The sequence below is a fragment of the Lampris incognitus genome, chromosome 13, assembly GCF_029633865.1.
Source record: "Lampris incognitus isolate fLamInc1 chromosome 13, fLamInc1.hap2, whole genome shotgun sequence".
NCBI classification, from domain to species: domain Eukaryota; kingdom Metazoa; phylum Chordata; class Actinopteri; order Lampriformes; family Lampridae; genus Lampris; species Lampris incognitus.
Genome location: NC_079223.1, coordinates 685,458 through 705,000, shown reverse-complemented (window position 1 = coordinate 705,000; position 19,543 = coordinate 685,458). Strand labels below are relative to the sequence as shown.

At 42.1% G+C, this 19,543-nt stretch overlaps 1 protein-coding gene across 1 annotated transcript in view; it reads right to left on the bottom strand.

The window, feature by feature from the left end:
• Positions 1–4,593: 4,593 nt before the first annotated feature.
• LOC130123110 (melanopsin-A-like) overlaps positions 4,594–19,543 on the bottom strand; it is a 65,435-nt gene continuing 50,485 nt past the window's right edge. The window contains exons 10-11 of the mRNA XM_056292235.1: positions 16,987–17,052; positions 4,594–4,824 (exon numbers count right to left, since the gene is read on the bottom strand). Of these exons, the coding sequence (XP_056148210.1) occupies positions 4,594–4,824; positions 16,987–17,052 (297 nt within the window). The remainder of the gene's footprint in view (positions 4,825–16,986; positions 17,053–19,543) is intronic.

Genomic DNA, 19,543 nt, shown 5'->3' with positions numbered 1-19,543 from the left:
TCTCAATCTTATGAGACTAGAGAAGTGGCGGAGCCGCCGTTCCCCAGAAACCAGTAGTTGATGTGTCGATGTGTTTGGTTTTCAAACCCATACCCAGTCAAGGCTGACAGACTAAACCTTTATACCTCCAGAGGAGAAGGCTTTTTGGTGCTGCCCCCTAAAGACAACAGAGAGTAACCACAAACATTTATTTTTTTTATTTAAACTTTATTCAATCAGGAAGATCTCACTGAGACAAGGAGTCTCATTTTCAAGAGAGTCCTGATAATGTCCTGATGAAAAAAAAAGGTGACAGAAATGTCTCAGTTTCGAATGAATGTGTGAAAATACCCAATTCTCATGAACACTTTTCTGTGGAGAGTTCTGAGCTTGGGTTCAGGTTTAACTGGGTTAGGGTTAGGGTTAGGTTGTTATTGGGTTAGGTTGGTTTAGGTTTAGGTTTAGGTTAATGTTAGACAACCATAGAAAGCTTCAAATGAAGTTTATGTCGTGCAATAACTTCAACAGAACTGTACCGAAGACTGCAACAGAGGAAAAACACGCAAAAAAAGAAAAAAGAATCTTAACGTAATTTTATCTCATTTTAGATTTAAATATATGCTCTTGTAAAGATTTGTTTGAAGATTTTTTTTTTTTGCCAGTGGAACAGAGAGAGATATTTAAGCCCAATCCCGATTCCCCCCTTGGCCCTACCACTTCATTTTGCACATGGCCCCGTAGGGTAGGGTGTCCCATTTATTTTGGGGATCAAGGGGTAGGGGTCATCTAGCCCTCCCAACGGCCATCCAAACACAGAGTTTTCAGATGTAGACTGCAAACGGGTTGGAGAAGAAAATTCCCAGAATGGTTTGCGAACTGAGGCAGTGTAACATGGAACATGGCTATCGATGTAGGGAAAGAAGCCCATATAGGTGTATATCTTCAAAAATAATTATACAAACAATTTAATATCCATTTGAATATCTTAGTTTAATGTAGGTCCAAAGGAATATGTAATTGGATTGTTATAACAAGCACTTCAGGAAAATCACTATTCACGATGTCAATAGACCTTCGTGGAAATAACGATTTGTGAGTGACAGTACAGTTATGTCCATGTCCCGTCTTATGAAGCTTGAAAAATAATCCAGCAGCAAATTTTATGCACTTCCCTGCTCATCTAATATCAGTGCAGAGCAGAAATTTCTATGGGCAAGACTATGCTGAAATAGCCAATGTATAAACATGTTTCCTGTCTATTGTCAGTTGATTAAGCTGTCTTGTTCTGTCCGGTAAATTTAATCAGATTTGTCACTATAAAGTGGATAATTGTAGCGAGCAACAGGCTTTAATATAAAATATATAGTACTTTAATGTTAAAACCATGTCCTGAGCAAATCAGGCAATAAAATTCTGAGCAGCAGATGTGACTGTTCTATTTTAGCTCTTTTAGACTTTAGTGCTGCCTTTTACACAGCTGACCACAACATCCTGTTACATCACTTAGAGACTTGGGTTGGCATGAATGGTTTGGCTCTTAGCTTATTACACTCTTACCTTACCAACACAACTTTTTCTGTTGTTCTCGGTAAAACTACATCCTTGATGCCTCAGTTGAGTTGTGGCATCCCTCAAGGCTCAGTTCTTGGCCCCCTTCTCTTTTCTATATACAAACCCCAATTCCAATGAAGTTGGGACGTTGTGTAAAATGTGAATAAAAACAGAACACAATGATTTGCAACTCCTTTTCCACCTATATTCAATTGAATACACTACAAAGACAAGATATTTAATGTTCAAACTGATAAACTTTATTGTTTTTTGCAAATATTCACTCATTGTGAATTTGATGCCTGCAACACGTTCCAAAGAAGCTGGGACAGGGGCATGTTCACCACTGTGTTACACCACCTTTCCTTTTAACAACACTCAAGCGTTTGGGAACTGAGGACACTACTTGTTGAAGCTTTGTAGGTGGAATTCTTTCCCATTATTGCTGATGTACGGCTTCAGCTGCTCAACAGTCCGGGGTCTCCGTTGTCGTATTGTGCGCTTCATAACGCGCCACACATGTTCAATGGGAGACAGGTCTGGACTGCAGGCAGGCCAGTCCTGTACCCGCACTCTTTTACTACGAAGCCCCACTGGTGTAACACGTGCAGAATGTGGCTTGGCATTGTCTTGCTGAAATAAGCAGGGACGTCCCTGAAAAAGATGTCGCTTGGATGGCAGCACATGTTGCTCCAAAACCTGTATGTACCTTTCAGCATTAATGGTGCCTTCACAGATATGCAAGTTACCCATGATGCCATGGGCACTAACACACCCCCCATACCATCACAGATGCTGGCTTTTGGACTTTGCGCTGAGAACAATCTGGATGGTCCTTTTCCGCTTTAGCCTGGAGGACACGACGTCCATGATTTCCAAAAACAATTTGAAATGTGGACTCGTCAGACCACAGCACACTTGTCCACTTTGCGTCAGTCCATCTCAGATGAGGTCGGGCCAGAGAAGCCGGCAGTGTTTCTGGGTGGTGTTGATATATGGCTTTGGCTTTGCATGGTAGAGTTTTAACTTGCACTTGTAGATGTAGCGACCAACTGTGTTAACTGACGATGGTGTTCCCAAGTGGTCCTGAGCCCACGTGGGAATATCCTTTACACAATGATGTCGGTTTTTAATGCAGTGCCGCCTGAGGGGTCAAAGGTCACGGGCATTCAATGTTGGTTTTGGGCCTTGCCGCTTACGTGCAGAGATTTCTCTGGATTCTCTGAGTCTTGTGGTAATATTATGGATTGGAGATGATGAATCCCTAAATTCCTTGCAGCTGTACGTTGAGAAACGTTGTTCTTAAACTGTTGCACTATTTGCTCACGCAGTTGTTCACAAAGTGGTGACCCTCACCTCATCCTTGCTTGTGAACGACTGAGCCTTTCAGGGATGCTCCTTTTATACCCAATCATGACACTCACCTGTTTCCAGTTTACCTGTTCACCTGTGGAATGTTCCAAACAGGTGTTTTTTGAGCATTCCTCAACTTTCCCAGTCTTTTGTTGCCCCTGTCCCAGCTTCTTTGGAACGTGTTGCAGGCATCAAATTCAAAATGAGTGAATATTTACAAAAAAACAATAAAGTTTATCAGTTTGAACATTAGATATCTTGTCTTTGTAGTGTATTCAATTGAATATAGATGGAAACGGATTTGCAAATCATTGTATTCTGTTTTTATTCACGTTTTACACAACGTCCCAACTTCATTGGAATTGGGGTTTGTACATGCTGCCCCCCTTGACCAGCTCTTTCAAAATCACGATGTGCTTTACCATTTTTATGCTGACAACACTTACATGCCACTAAAACCTACAGATCCTAGCGCCCTAGCAAATCTCACAACTTGCCTCTCTGACATTAAATCCTGGATGCCGAAAAATTTCTCAAATTTAATCAGAATCAGAATCTGACTACTTTATTCAACCCCGAGGGGTAATGGGATGATTAATGATGATAAGTCTGAGGTCATTCTGTTCGGTCCGGAAAATTCCATCAGCCCTTTTGTAGTCTGTCAGGTAGTCTTAAGCAGGCTGCTAGGAATCTTGGGGTAATATTCAATGCTAACCTCGGTTTTGATAATCAAATCGGACATGTTCAATCATGCTCTCCAGCTCAAGCTGATCTCCAAACTTAGGTCATTTCTATCAATTGCCAATCTGCAAAATGTTGTACATGCTTTTATCTGCTCTCAGCTTGACTATTGTAATGCACTTTATTCTGGTATCAGCAAGGGCTCCCTCCACCGTCTGCAGTTGGTACAAAACACCGCTGCTCGGCTCATTACCGGGACAAGGAGGCATGACCATATCGCTCCTGTGCTTGCCTCCCTACACTGCCTCGCTGTTGTATTTCGAATTGATTTTAAAATTTTATTGCTCACTTTTAAGGCTTTAAGTAGTCTTGCTCCTACATACAGTTGTGATTTATTGACCTGGTATATGCCCTCTCAACCATTAGGATCCACAGATCGAGCCCTGCTGGTTAATCCCAAGTCTTGGTTTGTTACAAAGGGTGATCAGGTTTTTGCTGTTAGAGCCCCACACTATGAACCTCTCTCCAACTAAACTAAGACAAACCAAGTCTCTAACTTCTTTTAAATCTCGTCTTAAAACTTTTCTCTTTATGAAAGCTTTTACAAATGTTTGATATTTGTTTTATTTCTATTTTTACTCTTATTTGGTCATACTCATTTTTGCCTTGTCTGGTTTTATTTCTTTGTAAAGCACTTTGTGACATTGTTTTAGAAAAGTGCTATAAAAATAAAGTTATTATTATTATGTAATGATGATGGTAATGATGTTATGTGTGGTGTCCTATTTTCTCGGTAAAGATTTCAGACCCTACCCCTTACAGGTCTGTTCTGAAGGGCAAGTCGAGGGGACTCCAAAACTAGGGGTATGGCTAGGGGGGGGGGTTGGATTGGGCTTTACTTATTTAATTTCATTTGAAGACTGGATACAAGTTAAAATGTGAAAATGGGGGCGTTGACATGGAGCCTGTCATTGCTGTATTGACATGAATTGTTGTATGAACTGAGTCTATACGGTACATGAGCAGCTGTCAGATAGTTTGACCTGAGCCGTCACTCAACCCGCTGGGAAGGGCAGAGCCCTGTGCAGTCTCCTTAGAAACGATCCCCGCCCCTGTGCTGCTATTACCTACCCTGGGGCGGGAAGAGCGTGAGCTGGTTCGACCATTGGGAAGGAAGGGGCTGGATTCTGAGGTGATGACAATGCTCGGGATCCGACCAATCATGCCTCTCGTCACGTGACCATCGGCTAAATCACTGCTCTGTCAAAAGAGGAAACGAAAATACTTCAGTTATGTTTTTATTTGTAAATGGTAAAGGAAATGGCTGATACACTGGGAAACACACACACACACACACACACACACCAACCAAGCCAGGAGAGTACAGAAAGTGGATGTTAAGCCAGGGCTTACTGGTTTTCCCTCGCTCTTGTCTGAAAACAAAAGGTGACCGTGCATCTGAAGGTGTGGGTCCGACACTGAGGAATGCTCTAGACATACGATCCTGCAGTCTCTGCTGAAGACCGTTTGTTTTTAACAATTTTACTCTTGTGAAGCACTTTGTGAACTTGCTCTGTGAAAGGTGCTACACTATATATACAACTTGCTGACTTACTAGATGGAGAGCTGTGGACAAGACCTCAACCATTTTCTACCTTGTCAGTCAAAGTATCACCCATTCATAGACAGACAGATGTGGAGACAGACAGACAAGTGGACAACAGACAACAGATGTACAGACAGAGTGATGAACAGAGACAGACAGACACACCAACAAAATACACAGTCAGTTCCAAGGAGCGTTTGAAACACAGACAAACTGACTGACAGACTCACATCCTGACTTCTGGAAGTGATCGATGTTCTCAGATCAACGTGTGATAAACTGAACCTAACCCTGAACCTGAACCCTGAATATAAAAGGCCAAAAGACTCGATGATCCTGTAGTATCGCCACTGATGACACGTTCATCCATCCATTATCCCAACTGCTTATCCTGTTCTCAGGGTTATGAGAAACTGAACTCATGAGAACTGGTGAAACTTACCAAACCAAAATTCAGTAGACACACAACTAGCCCAGACAACTAACAACTCCTGACCTAACCCCAAATTAAAAAATCTCCCTGATATTCAAAACCAGCCCACCCAGACCCTCAGCTTAACCTGTAGCATAGAAACAGATACCACATCCTAACCATATGAACACATGCCTAATCTTATTTTCCAAATAGAAATACAACCCCACCAAAATTCACACCTTAAAAGGTACCCAACGTAGTTTTCCTTTTAAAAACACTTGGTTTGGTTTACATTCCAACTTTCTCACCAAAGCACATTGTGTGCCCTAACAAACATGTTTGCCTTCCTCATAGGTCATTTATGAAGCTTAATTTGTCATGTTTGGAAAGTGGCATTATCTACAACAGGCAATGATCTTCTTCTGTTCTTTTTATTCTCAGATCACCACATTCCTTTGGGATGCTACTGCCAATAACTGTCGAGTTCAACTTTCATCTGTTTACATCATCCAGTCTTTGAGGAAATTACACTTTTTTTGGTTAGCTATCAGGCAGCCTCTTTCTTTGGCTGATTTTCATTGGGAGTGATGAAAATACAGGAGGTGGAGTTGGAGGTGGCAGAGTTGATGATCAAATCAAATCAAATTAATTTTATTTGTATAGCCCAATATCACAAATCACAAATGTGCCTCAGTGGGCTTAACAGCAACACAACATACTGTCCTTAGACCCTCTCATCGGATGAGGAACAACTCCCTAAAAAACCCTTTAACAGGGAGAAAAAATAAGAAGAAACCTCAGGGAGAGCACCAGAGGAGGATCTCTCTCCCAAGACGGAGAGCGTGCAATGGATGTTGTGTTCACGCAATTTATGTGATACAACACTGAAAGAGTATAACAGAATTATAATGGACATAAATGTATGAAGAACATGATGCACATGATGCACAGGATGATAAGATTTTCACTGGGAGTGATGAAGAAGGACAGGAGTAGGAACGAGTATATCAGAGGGACAGCTCAGGTTGGACGGTTTGGAGACAAAGCAAGAGAGACAAGATTGAGATGGCTTGGACATGTGTGGAGGAGAGATGCTGGGCATATTGGGAGAAGGATACTGAATATGGAGCTGACAGGGAAGAGGAGAAGAGGAAGGCCAAAGAGGAGGTTTATGGTTATGGTGAGTGAAGAAATGCAGGTGGCTGGTGTGACAGAGGAAGGTGCAGAGGACAGGAAGAGATGGAAACGGATGATTCGCTGTGGCGACCCCTAACGAGAGCAGCCGAAAGTAGCATTAGTAGTAGTAGTAGTGGTAATAGTAGTAACAGTAGTAGTAGAAGATTTCTATTATTAGTAGTAGTATTAAAAGTTTCTGTGAATGTTCTTTCATCCAGGTCATGGTTATCCAAAAGAATTGAATCAAGTGCAACTGGACTTGGTATTAGTATTATTAGTATTATTTTTCTTCTTCAGAAATGTTTGTGCAAATTCCGGAGAGATGGTCTATGATAGAGCCATGAGATTATGCCCATTGACTGGAAGTTTTGTGCAAGTGCTAACCAAGCACTTAGCAAGCCAACTGAGCAAACAGGTCAGTGGATGATTGCACTACATCTTCCAACACCTCGACTCCCCAGGGACCTACGCAAGGGTCCTGTTTGTGGACTTCGGCTCAGTGTTAAACACCATTGTCCCAGATGTCCTTCACTCCAAACTCACCTGGCTCACTGTACCAGCCCCGAGGCAGCTGGGGAGGCTAGGGAAAATCACATCCGGCACCCGGACAATCAGCATTGGTGCCCACCAGGGATGTGTGCTCTCCCCTCTCCTCTTCTCCCTCTACACAAATGACTGCACCTCAGGTGACCTTTCTGTTAAACTCCTGAAGTTTGTGGACAACACAACCATCATTGGCTTTATCCGGGATGGAGTCTGCATATAGATGGGAGGTTGATCAGCTGGTCCTCTGGTGCAGCCATAACAACCTGGAACTGAACATGCTCAAAACAGTGGAGATGACAGTGGACTTCAGCAGGAGCTCCCTCAACACTGCCCTCTCTCACCATATTCAACAGCACGGTGTCTGCGGTGAAAACCTACAGATTTCTCGGTTCCACAATCTCCCAGCACATAAGGTGGGCATCCAACATAAACACAATCATCAAAAAGGCCCAGCAGAGGATGTACTTTCTCCGCCAGCTTAAGAAATTCAACCTGCCTCAGGAACTGTTGATTCAGTTCTACACTGCAATAATCCAGTCTGTCCTCTGCACATCCATCACTGTCTGGTTTGGATCGGCCAACAAACAGGACAGGGACAGACTACAACGGACAGTTAGGTCTGCAGAGAAAATCATTGGTGCCAACCTGCCGTCCATTCAGGACTTATACACCTCCAGACTCAGGAAACGGGCAAGCAACATCACTGCAGACCCATCACTCTCTGGTCACAACCTGTTCCAACTCCTCTCCTCCGGTAGGCGCTACAGAGCACTGTACCCCAAAACAACCAGATATACGATCCCCAATCCTTAACAACCCTTCCTGGTCCATGGTAGGGTTCAACTTCCACAATTGACTTTTCTTGGAGACATCTTGTCCCTTTTCTAGACTGCTGATGTCCTCTTTGAAGATTTCCCTCTGCGCACATGATGAGCATGATTTTTGCTTGCGATTGTTTGTCTTCAGCATTCGAGTTTTGAGTTTTGGACTAGGCCTTCCCAAGTTGAATGAGTCTTGTTATGCCTAGAATCATTAATCTCCAAGATGAAAAATGCTCAAAGCGATGTGAGCTTAGATGTTCTCCAAAAGCCTTGGTTGAGAAGGCGATGACTTGTGGCCAGATCTCCGCATCTGTCTCAGGCTCCACAAGCTCAAAGTTGCTCACTGTCTCAACTGCAGAATCTCTTGTTTCTGCTTGTTTGAGGAATGCAGGACCATGGAACCAAGTCGTTTGTCCCAAAAGACCTGCTGGAATAGGCCTAGTGGCATGGTCTGCTGGATTGTGATCAGTTGTTATATGATACCACTGGTCGGGGTATGTGGACTTTCGGATCCTGGTGACTCGGTTGGCTACATAGACATAAAACCACCGGGAGCTGTTATGGATGTAACCCAGCACAATTTTGCTGTCTGTATAAAACTTCATAGCTTGGATGTCAAGGTCCAGCTCATGAGAAATCAGCTCTGCCATTTCAACACCAAGGAGAGCAGCACAAAATTCCAGCCTTAGGATGGTGTGTGCTGGTCGTGGTGCTAATTTGGCCTTTCCCATCACAAATCCAAGGTGACACTGTCCTGCAAAATCCACAACTCGTAAGTAAGCCATTGCTGCTATGGCCATGGTAGAAGCATCGGAGAAAACACAGATTTCTCTCCGCTGTGTTGAAGATAAGGACACAGAGACGTAGGGCCTTGGCATGCAGAGCTGCTCAAGATGCTTCAAAGACTCTTTCCAGGCTCTCCAGTATTGTTCCTTTTCAGGTGGAAGAGGATCATTCCATTCACACTGCTCAGAGGTAAATTTTCCTATTACGGACTTTCCCTGCGCAGTAATGGGAACCACAAATCCCACAGGGGTGTAGATACTGTTGAAATCTGTGGAGCTGAGACCGCCCATAGTCTCTTCTTGGTCTAGGCTATCATTATAGTGCTGATGAAAATGGCTTGACTGATGTGTAGAGCCAGACAAAGTCTCCTTGACGTGGATGCTGTTTGAGCAAGGATTGAGGAACGATAACCTTCCATTAAGCAGCAAATTTGTCTTGTAGACTGTCACACTGGCAGGCTTGTAGGCCTGTCCCAGACACACATCTCCTATCACAACCCACCTGAGGTCGAGACACTGTGTGTATGGAGCATCATGTGGTCCATTATGCTGTTCCCTCACTTTATGAAGTCTCAAAATATCTCTCCCCAAGAGCAGAAAGCTCTGTCACTTGGAATCAAGTGGTGGGATTTGGTCAGCCACAAGTTTCAGGTGGGAGTAATGTCGTGCCACATCTGGAGAAAGAATTTCTGAACTCCAACTGGGTGGGAAGAAATACCTTGGTGCACACATCGAGAGAGTCTACCATGTAGTTGTGTGCCCTTCTCCCTGAGGTTTCCATCACACCTGAGCACGTCTTTAGGGTGCAGGTCACTGAGCTTCCTCTTAGGGCAAAAAGATCAAAGATGTTGGACCATGCTAAAGACCGATTGCTTTGGTCATCCAGTACCACCTACATTCTGACTGCTTTCTCGGGATGTTCTGCCAGATACAGTTTAGCAAGACATATCTTTGAACAAGACCTCAGACCGCTTTTTCCTCTACAGATCTCTATACACTTTGATGTCACTGCAGTAGATGAATCTGCCTCTTGCTCCCCGCCATGCGGTTCCACCATTGCAGAGGTCTCTATTTTTACAGGAGCAGGGCCAGGGTGTAGAGCAGATATGTGCCTGTCACTGTCACACTCCACACACTTGGGCGCCACTCAACAGTCCTTTGCCATGTGCTTAGTCAAAGCACAACATTTGAAGCAGTAGTTCTTCTCCTTGAGGTAAGCTATACGTTCATCAAGTGGCTTATTTCTGAAGCTACGGCACTTACTGAGGGGGTGAGTTTTTTTTCTTTTCTTCCCTGACAGCTGGCGTAGTTGGCAGTAGATTCACTCTCCACCTCTGTCTTTTTCACTGAAACCTGGGATCTGTTTTTCACAGGTCTTTCCCTCTTTGAGACATTTGTAGGATTGAATGATGAGAAAACAAAGCTTGGATCATTTCTTGTCCTGGCTTGGTTGCGAATAAATTTTGAGAAGAATGCAAAAGGTGGAAAGGCAACATTGTGGATTTCCTTGTATTGTGACCCCACAGTGATCCACTGTTCTTGCAATCCATATGGCAGCTTTTCCACAATGGGGTTGATGCCGCGTGCAGTGTCAAGATATCCAAGTCCAGGTAAATAACCCTCTTCTTTTGCTATTTCCAGCTCTATGAGAAGGTCAGCAAGTTCCTGAAGCTTCAGATGTTCTTTGTTGGAGATTTTGGGAAACTCCTCAATACTCTGAAATAAAGCACCTTCTATTGCCTCAGGTGCACTGTAGGTCTCTCCAATACGTTTCCACACCATGGAGAGACCTGCAGTCGGGTTTTTAACATGTATAGAGCTTATTCATTTTGCCTGTTCTGGTAACTTAGGTCTTAATGAGAAGATCTTGCTTTTCTCTTGCTGACAGGGCCAAACCTTGGGTGATGCGGGTAAAAGATGATTTCCATCCCCAGTAGTTTTATGGGCAATCATCAAATATTTGGAGACCTGATGTCGCAATTTCTCTTTTGGCCAGATACTTGAGTGTATCTGACATGACTGGCATCTCAGTGAAGGAAGTGTTCAAAACTGGTGTGCTCTGAGGTTCACAGCTCCATTTTGGCATGGGACCTGGTTGCTTAGGTGCAAACTTAAAGTTGGAGGAGAGAGGGACATGTCCCTGGATAGGCTGGCTGCTTCTCAGAGGTTGGAAGTTGGAGTCTGAGTGCATTAAGTCATTAGCAAATGGTCCAACACACACAGTAAGATTCATTTTTGACTCTCTTGTATCATGAAATTCATCCTGATGTCCTGTATATAGTGTTGCTTGACTACTTTGTGCATGGGAAAGGCCTTGTACATACTCCCTGGTACGCTGTGCTGGACTGTAGCGAGGAACTGGAATATTCTCTTCTTTGCAAGATGGTTTTTAATCTTCTATAGCAGCCCCTAAAACGGCAGCTTCAGCCGAAGCAGCTGCTGCTTTTCTCTCCAATTTTAAAACATGAACTCAGCCTGTAGCTCTGCATCTTTACAAGCTAAATCTGCTGCAAGGCATGCCGTTTCTTTCAGCACACTAGCTTCTTTTGCAGCATAGGATGCTTCAGCCTGTGCAGCCTCTGCTCGACCTCGTGCTTTAATTGTTGTGGAGCTGACAGAAGACATACTAGTAAGTCTTGAAGATTTGGATCTTGGGCAACGGGATCTTGTTTCAACTGATTTCTGGTCTCCTGTGTCCTCTTGTCGTTTCATCTCATGCGTATGGCAAGTGGACGAGAAAGACATGAAATTTGCAGTTGTAGACACTTTTGTGTAGGTGGAGTTGTTGCTAATATGCCTTTTTTACTATTCTGTCCTCATCTAACGTTCCAGTATCAGACTAGACAGATAGTTAACATAGTTGATCCGATAAAGACTTAAGGCTTGAATAAGTTTAGGTTCTTTACTTGGTTTCCTTATTTATCCAGCTTTGTCAGTGAATCCTTTCTTTTCTGTAAAACTAAAACAAAACATACAAACAAAATACATCTGATTACAATTAGTTGTATGTGTGGTTATTTGCTTCCATATTACAGGTACACTATAGTATACATTCACAAAGATAAACAATGTATTATCCAGGACATTTCAACAGCAACCACATTGTCAAATAAAATGACTGCAAAAACATTAAAACAACGAAACAGTAATTTCAGGTAGGCAACATCAACTCAATTTGAAGCGAACCTTAGCACATTACCAGCTAACCAGCCAGGGCACTTCGCTAACCAGTCTAGCATGAATAAGCAAGACACTAGCTCTGCCAAACATATTCAGATATCTGCAGAAACAACTCAAAAAGGATAAATTTGTCATCCAGCTATCATCAATATACAAGTCAAGTTATGTAATACTCACAGGTATGTGTTTTCAAAACTTCATCGAGAGAAAAATGATGAACCGCACACTAGCTTCAGTCATGCAACAACTAAAATGGCAACTGGTGCAACGGACTTTTATGTATATTAACAATGACCACTAGAGGCGCTCAACCCCATGAAATTATACATGGAGTTGGACAAATTATATGAATTACCAGCACATGTATATATGTGAAGATTGTTGTGTTGTAGTGTTGTTGTTCGATGTTAGGTCCACTGAGAGAGCCACGAAACCAGAGTCACATTCCATGTAGTGCAAACCTACATGGCCAATAAACATGATTCTGATTCTGATTTACATGTCACCCAAACACATTAGAGTCCTTCTGAACAAACCAAGACAAGAAAGTCTTTCACTATCCAAAAATTTGTGGAAACATTTTCACTTTTCCAAAGTTCTTTTACATAAGGTTATTGTTTTTTTTTAACTTATATTGATTGGATTTTGCATTTTACAAATCACAGAATCAATCTTGAAATAAATCCAGTATAATTCCCATCCCTCCCCTGCTCCCTAACACCCCCCCCCCAACATCCTCCGAAATGACATCAAGTATAGATAAATATGTGACAGATATACAATGACCTCATTCACATAAACACAGACAAGGGTGAAAAGAAAAAACAAATAAAAATAATAATAAAAAAATACACTCATTTTTATCTTTTTAAACTTATTCTTAATTATACTTCTACAGTTCTGCTCCAATCAAGAAATGATTAGGGAACTATCCCAGTCTGTTATTTGGGTTAGGTTATCATAATAGGTAAGAAAAGGCCTCCAGACTCTTTCAAATTTTTTGCATTCCCCTTCAATGTAAATTTGATTTTTTCAAGCTTCAGGTAAAACATAATCTCTTTAAGCCATCTTGTATGGGATGGTGGCACCACTCTCTTCCAGTTGAGGAGGATGAGACTTCGAGCTAACAGAGTAGTAAAGGCAACCACACTGCACATTTCAGTCAACCACACGGCATCCTCTGGCCTCAATCCAAACAGGGCAATAATGAGCTGAGGTACAATTGTCATATTATACATGTCACTAAGGGATTCAAATACCTTTTCCCAAAAAGTCTGAAGGCTTGAACATGACTAACACATGTGCAACCAGTTTGCAGTGGTAGTCTTACATTGATCACAGGTGGGATCAATGTTTGGGTATATCCTTGCCAGTTTTCCCTTAGTGAGATGAAGATGGTGAATTATCTTGAATTGTATTAGACCGTGTCTAGCACAAGGAAAAGGGGGTGTACTAGGCCGAGAATTGAAGTCCACTGATCCTCTGCAAAAGACAGGTCTAGGTCTTGTTCCCAAATTGTCCTTAGGTTGTTTAGAGATTGTGGGTTAATAGTTACATCATATATCCAGGAGATGGCCCTTGGAGACTAGTATTAGATCCTAAAAGAGCATCTAAGGGGGTGCTTGGAGGTTGCTCTGGGAAAGGGTGATAGCTTTTTTGTACAAAGTGCCTAACCTGAGGGTATCGGAAAAAAATGGGAGTGTGGCAGGGCATACTTTTCTGACAATTGTTCAAATGATGCAAATACTCAGTTTATATACAAATCTTTAACCACCCTAATGCCATTCCCATGCCAGGCCCGAAAAGCCAGGTCTGACAAAGAGGGGGTGAAAAGATGATTTGCAAAAATAGGAGCCTGAAGTGAAGTATTCTGCAACCCAAAATGTTTGTGGAACTGTACCCAGATCTTTAATGTATGGGTAACTACAGGATTTTCAAAGGAGCCAGTGCTAAGTGGTAAAGGGGCCGAGATTAAGGACGGGAGTTTCAATTTAAAAGATTCCAATTTTTATTATGTGAAATTGGAATAAGAAATCCCTGCATAGTCCTTTTTTTTCTTTTCTTTTTTTGAGCCTTGGGGGGGAGGCGGGATTCCTTCATGTTTCTTTTTGTTGTTGTTGTTGTTGTTGTTGTTGTTGTTGTTGTTTGTGTGCCTTGTATACCTGTTCCAAAAAAAACTTGAAAATTGGAAAATAAAGTTTTCCAAAAAAAAAAAAATCAAATTTTACCCAGACTGAAGCTTCTGCATCGTCCCTGACCCACGTTATAATGTTTTTGATATTGCTAGCCCAATAATAGTGAAGAAAGTGAGGCATGGCCATACCTCTTAACCTTTTCGGCCTTCGTAGAAATGACTTACGAATACGTGGGGTTTTGCTATCCCATATAAATCCAGTGAGGATTTGATCCAGTGACAAAAACTGTTTTTTAGGAATAAAAATCGGAATACTTTGGAACAAATAGAGAAATCTAGGAAAAATATTCATCTTAGTTAGGTTAATCCAGCCAGCTAGTGATAGAGGTAAGGAACGCCAGCGGTGTATGTCCTGCTTGCATTGCTCGATCAGAGGTGTGAAATTTAATTTAAATAGCATATGAAAGGAGGGAGGTACCACCATCCCGAGATATTTAAAGTGGGATGTCACTCCCTTGAATGGAAATGCTTTAGCTGGGATATTGAAGGCCATTGAGTTTACAAGATAAACTTTACTTTTTTCTAAATTCAACTTGTAGCCTGAGAACCTTCCAATTTGTTCCAAAATAGACAGGGCATGTGGTAGTGAAGATGATGTGTTGACAATATATAAAAGGAGGTCATCGGCATAAAGAGATAATTTATGCATGGTATCTCTTCGGTTTATCCCTTCTAAGGCCTGGCACTGATGTAAAGACGCAGCAAGTGGTTCAATGGCGAGCGCGAAGAACGGGGGACTCGTAGGGCAACCTGTCTGGGGGATCTATGTAATGGGAAATATCTTGAATGTAAGTCATTCGTATGGACAGAAGCTAAGGGGGATGCGTGTAATAGATATATAGTCATTACCAAATCCAAAATTTCTCATAGTCCTAAATAAATGTTCCCACTCCACCCGATCAAAAGCCTTCTCGGCATCTAAGGATATCACAAGCACAGGAATATTCGACTGAGTGTTAGTGAAGATAATATCAAAGAGCCTACGAATATTAAAGTAGGAATGCCTGTTTCTAATAAAGCCGGTTCGGTCAGGCAATACCAGATTGGGAAGAACATTCTCAAGCCACCTAGCAAGGGATTTTGCAAGGACTTTATAATGAACATTTAGAAGAGAAATTGGTCTATATGATTCACCCAGCAGAGGGTCCTTGCCCTTTTTAAGCAGCAGACAAACAGAGGCCTGATTCAGGGTTTCGGAGAGATTCCCATTTAAAAAGGATTCAGTAAACATAGAAAATAATAATGGTGATAACTCCTTTACGAATTTCTTGAAAGATTCCACTGGGAATCCATCTGGTCCTGGGGATTTACCAGATTGCATACTTTTGATGGCTTCTGATACCTCATCCAATGTCAAGGGGCTATCAAGATCACCTTTCTGAGAGTCATTAAGTGTTGGTAAGATTAAATTCTCAAAAAAAGACTCTGATTTAGAAACATCATTGTCATATTCAGATGAGTACAAATTAGCATAGGACACGCCAAAGGCATCATTAATTCCCTTGTGGTCTGTGGTCACAGAGCCCGTGGTGGTCTTAATTTGGGATATTTGGCGTGAAGCTGCCATTTGGCAGGCTTGGTGAGCAAGAAATCTCCCTGCTTTGTCAGCGAATTCATAAAATGAATGCTTAGATTTTAACAGAAATTGTTCCGCTGTTGAGGTAGAGGCCAAATCAAATTCTGTCTGCAGATGAGTTCGCTTTTGGTATAATTCTGGGGAAGGAGTCGAGGCATACTGGCTGTCTAGTTGCAAAATTTCAGCTGTGAGCCCTTTTAATGTGGCCACCTTTTCTTTTTTTTTGTATTTGGCGCATAGCCAATAATCTGTCATCATAAGTATGATTTTAGCGCCTCCCATCTGGTGCTATGGGATATTTCCGGAGATACATTGGTCTCTATAAAAGTGATATTTGTGTTTGGATGTATTTCACAAAAGTACCATCAGAAAGAAGGAGAGGGTTCAGGCGCCATATTTTGTATGGGGCGGGTACATCAGGGAAGTCTTATTCAAAGGACAAAGGGCTGTGATCAGAAATCACTATGATAGGTGGGAGGACTAGAAGAAGGCAGAAGTTTTGCATCTAAAATAAAGTAGTCAATTCTAGAGAAAGTATGGTGAACAGGTGAAAAGAAGGAAAAAGCCCTGTAGGGAAATGTAATCGCCACGGCTCCACCACTCCATATTGTGTAATGAAATTATTAATACCTGTAGCCATTTTAGTTAGGGGTGCAGGTTTGGATGACGATCTATCGAGTTTGGGGCAGAGGACACAGTTGAAGTCACCCCCAATAACTAGGTGATGATTTTTAATATCAGGAATAGAAGAAAAAAGGAATTAATAAAAGCACAGTCATCATAGTTGGGAGCGTATACACTGGCAAGGACAACCCACTTATTGAAAAGCTGTCCAGTGACAATAACAAATCTGCCATTTGGGTCTGTAATTATTTTGTCACTTTCAAAATAAATACTTTTGTGTACAAGAATAGCTGCGCCTCTGACCTTAGAATCTAACTTGGAATGAAATGCTTCCCCTACCCAGCTCCTCTGGATTCTTAAAACATCTGCCCTATGTAAGTGTCTCTTGAAGGAAGGCCACTCCTGCCCCCAGTTGATCCAGTTGTGCCAGCACTTTATTCTTGGGTTTAACCGCAGTTTTTTCATAATTTAGAAACACATAAACTGACTGTAAACTTACAGCTGTGATGCCTCCACGCTCGCTGTGGTTGACAACTGACATAGAGATGTCTGTGTCATAGGATGTCTGGAATAAGAAGACAGAAACACATCTGAGACTGGAAGGCTTTTCTGACGAGAAACATCAACACCAAACTTTAAACTGAAGTATCTGTTCTTAATATGCTACAGCTTTCCAAACACAAAAGTAAATGACCTAAGAACCAAGAAATTAGTGTGTGGACTGAGGGTTTTATCTTTGGGCCAATGACATGCATGTAAAATACTGTGTCCTGTGTCCTCTCATCAACAGTCTATTATCAAAAGAATAGAAGATTAAATTTGAAGGTGTCTGTTTGAAATAAGTCTAAACTGGTAGCACTTCATATGCAGAGCAAATAACGTAAAACTAACAAAAAGAGCAAAAGCGATATAAATTTCAACAAGTCATCATCATGTTAGAGAAGGATGCAGTTTATTTCAACGTTATATTTTGTTAGCTAACGATGTAGATGCCTTGTTCAATAATCTGTTCCAATGTTTCACACTTAAGTCAACACATCTTCCTCCTCTTGATCATGGAAAAGCTGTTCAGGGAGCCTGTCTACTCTGAGATCTGGTCTATCCCTGATCTATTTCCTGACCAGTGGTTAATGAAATAGTCTTCACAGAGACTTAGATCTGGCCTGTCTCTTGTTTATGTCCTGACCCTAGTCTTCAAGGAGTCTTAGACCAAATCTCACTTCCCCCACCGGGCCCTAACCCTAGTTTTGGAGTGCCCTTTACTGGGTAGTGGCCCTTCAGAACGGAGCTACAAGGGGTAGGATTTGAAATCTTTACCTAGGAAATGGGCCACCACTTGTTACATCATCACCATCATTGTTACATCTGCCGCTTGGAATTTTATTATTTGCCTGGTTTGCACCAGACATGGTTATATCATTATAGTACCATACATTTTATATCAAAGCCTGTTTCTTGCTACCATGATCAACTATTATTGTGACAAATCTGACCAAATTTGCAGGACAGAACAAGACAGAATTATTGACAATAGCCAGGAAGGATGTTTACACGTTGGCTATTTCAGTGTAGTCTTGCCTATAGAAATTTCTCCCCTTGGTCACACAACATGAAGGAATCTTTATGAATTATTGCCTTTATTTAAACTTGGTAAGATAACATATTTAAATGTCGCTGAGGGGAATTTGCCTTAGGCAATAATGCTACATAGAGCTACAACCAATACATAACCAACAAAACAATACAGTAGTATGTCAAAGGCACAATAATAAATTACATGCAACAAAAATAGAAAAGATATGAATATTGCACATGCCTTGAGAGATAAAGACAATACTACATAAGCATAAAAAATGAGACGTGAAATTATAAAAACCACAAAACTATAATGCCTAATGAATAGAACTAAAAGCAACAGTGTCTACTTTCTTAGGAGACATTACATACAGTGCATCCGGAAAGCATTCACACCCCTTCACTTTCCCCACATGTTGTTATGTTACAGCCTTATTCCAAAATGGATTAAATTCCTTTTTTCCCTCATCAATCTACACACAATACCCCATAACGACAATGTGAAAAAGGTTTTGTAGAAATTTTTGCAAATTTATTAAAAATAAAAAAATGAAATATTGCATGTACATAAGTATTCACAACCTTTACTCAGTACTTGGTTGAGGCACCCTTGGCAGCGATTACAGCCTCAAGTCTTCTTGGGTATGAAGCTACAAGCTTGGCACACCTATATTTGGGGTATTTCTCCCATTCTTCCCTGCAGATCCTCTCGAGCTCTGTAAGGTTAGATGGGGAGCGTCGCTGCACAGCTATTTTCAGGTCTTTCCAGAGATGTTCAATGGGGTTCAAGTCTGGGCTCTGGCTGGGCCACTCAAGGACATTCACAGACTTGTCCCGAGGCCACTCCTTCGTTGTCTTGGCTGTGTGCTTAGGGTCGTTGTCGTGTTGAAAGGTAAACCTTCGCCCCAGTCTGAGGTCCTGAGCGCTCTGGAGCAGGTTTTCATCAAGGATCTCTCTGTACTTTGCTCCATTCATCTTTCCCTCGATCCTGACTAGTCTCCCAGTTCCTGCCACTGAAGAACATCCCCACAGCATGATGCTGCCACTACCATGCTTCACTGTAGGGATGGTATTAGCAAGGTGATGAGAGGTGCCTGGTTTCCTCCAGACATGATGTTTGGCATTCAGGCCAAAGAGTTCAATCTTGGTTTCATCAGACCAGAGAATCTTGTTTCTCATGGTCTGAGAGTCCTTTAGGTGCTTTCTGGAAAACTCCAAGCGGGCTGTCATGTGCCTTTTACTGAGCAGAGGCTTCCGTCTGGCCACTCTAAAATAAAGGCCTGATTGGTGGAGTGCTGCAAAGATGGTTGTGCTTCTGGAAGGTTCTCCCATCTCCACAGAGGAACGCTGGAGCTCTGTCAGAGTGACCATCGGGTTCTTGGTCACCTCCCTGACCAAGGCCCTTCTCCCCCGATTGCTCATTTTGGCTGGGCGGCCAGCTCTAGGAAGAGTCCTGGTGGATCCAAACTTCTTCCATTTAC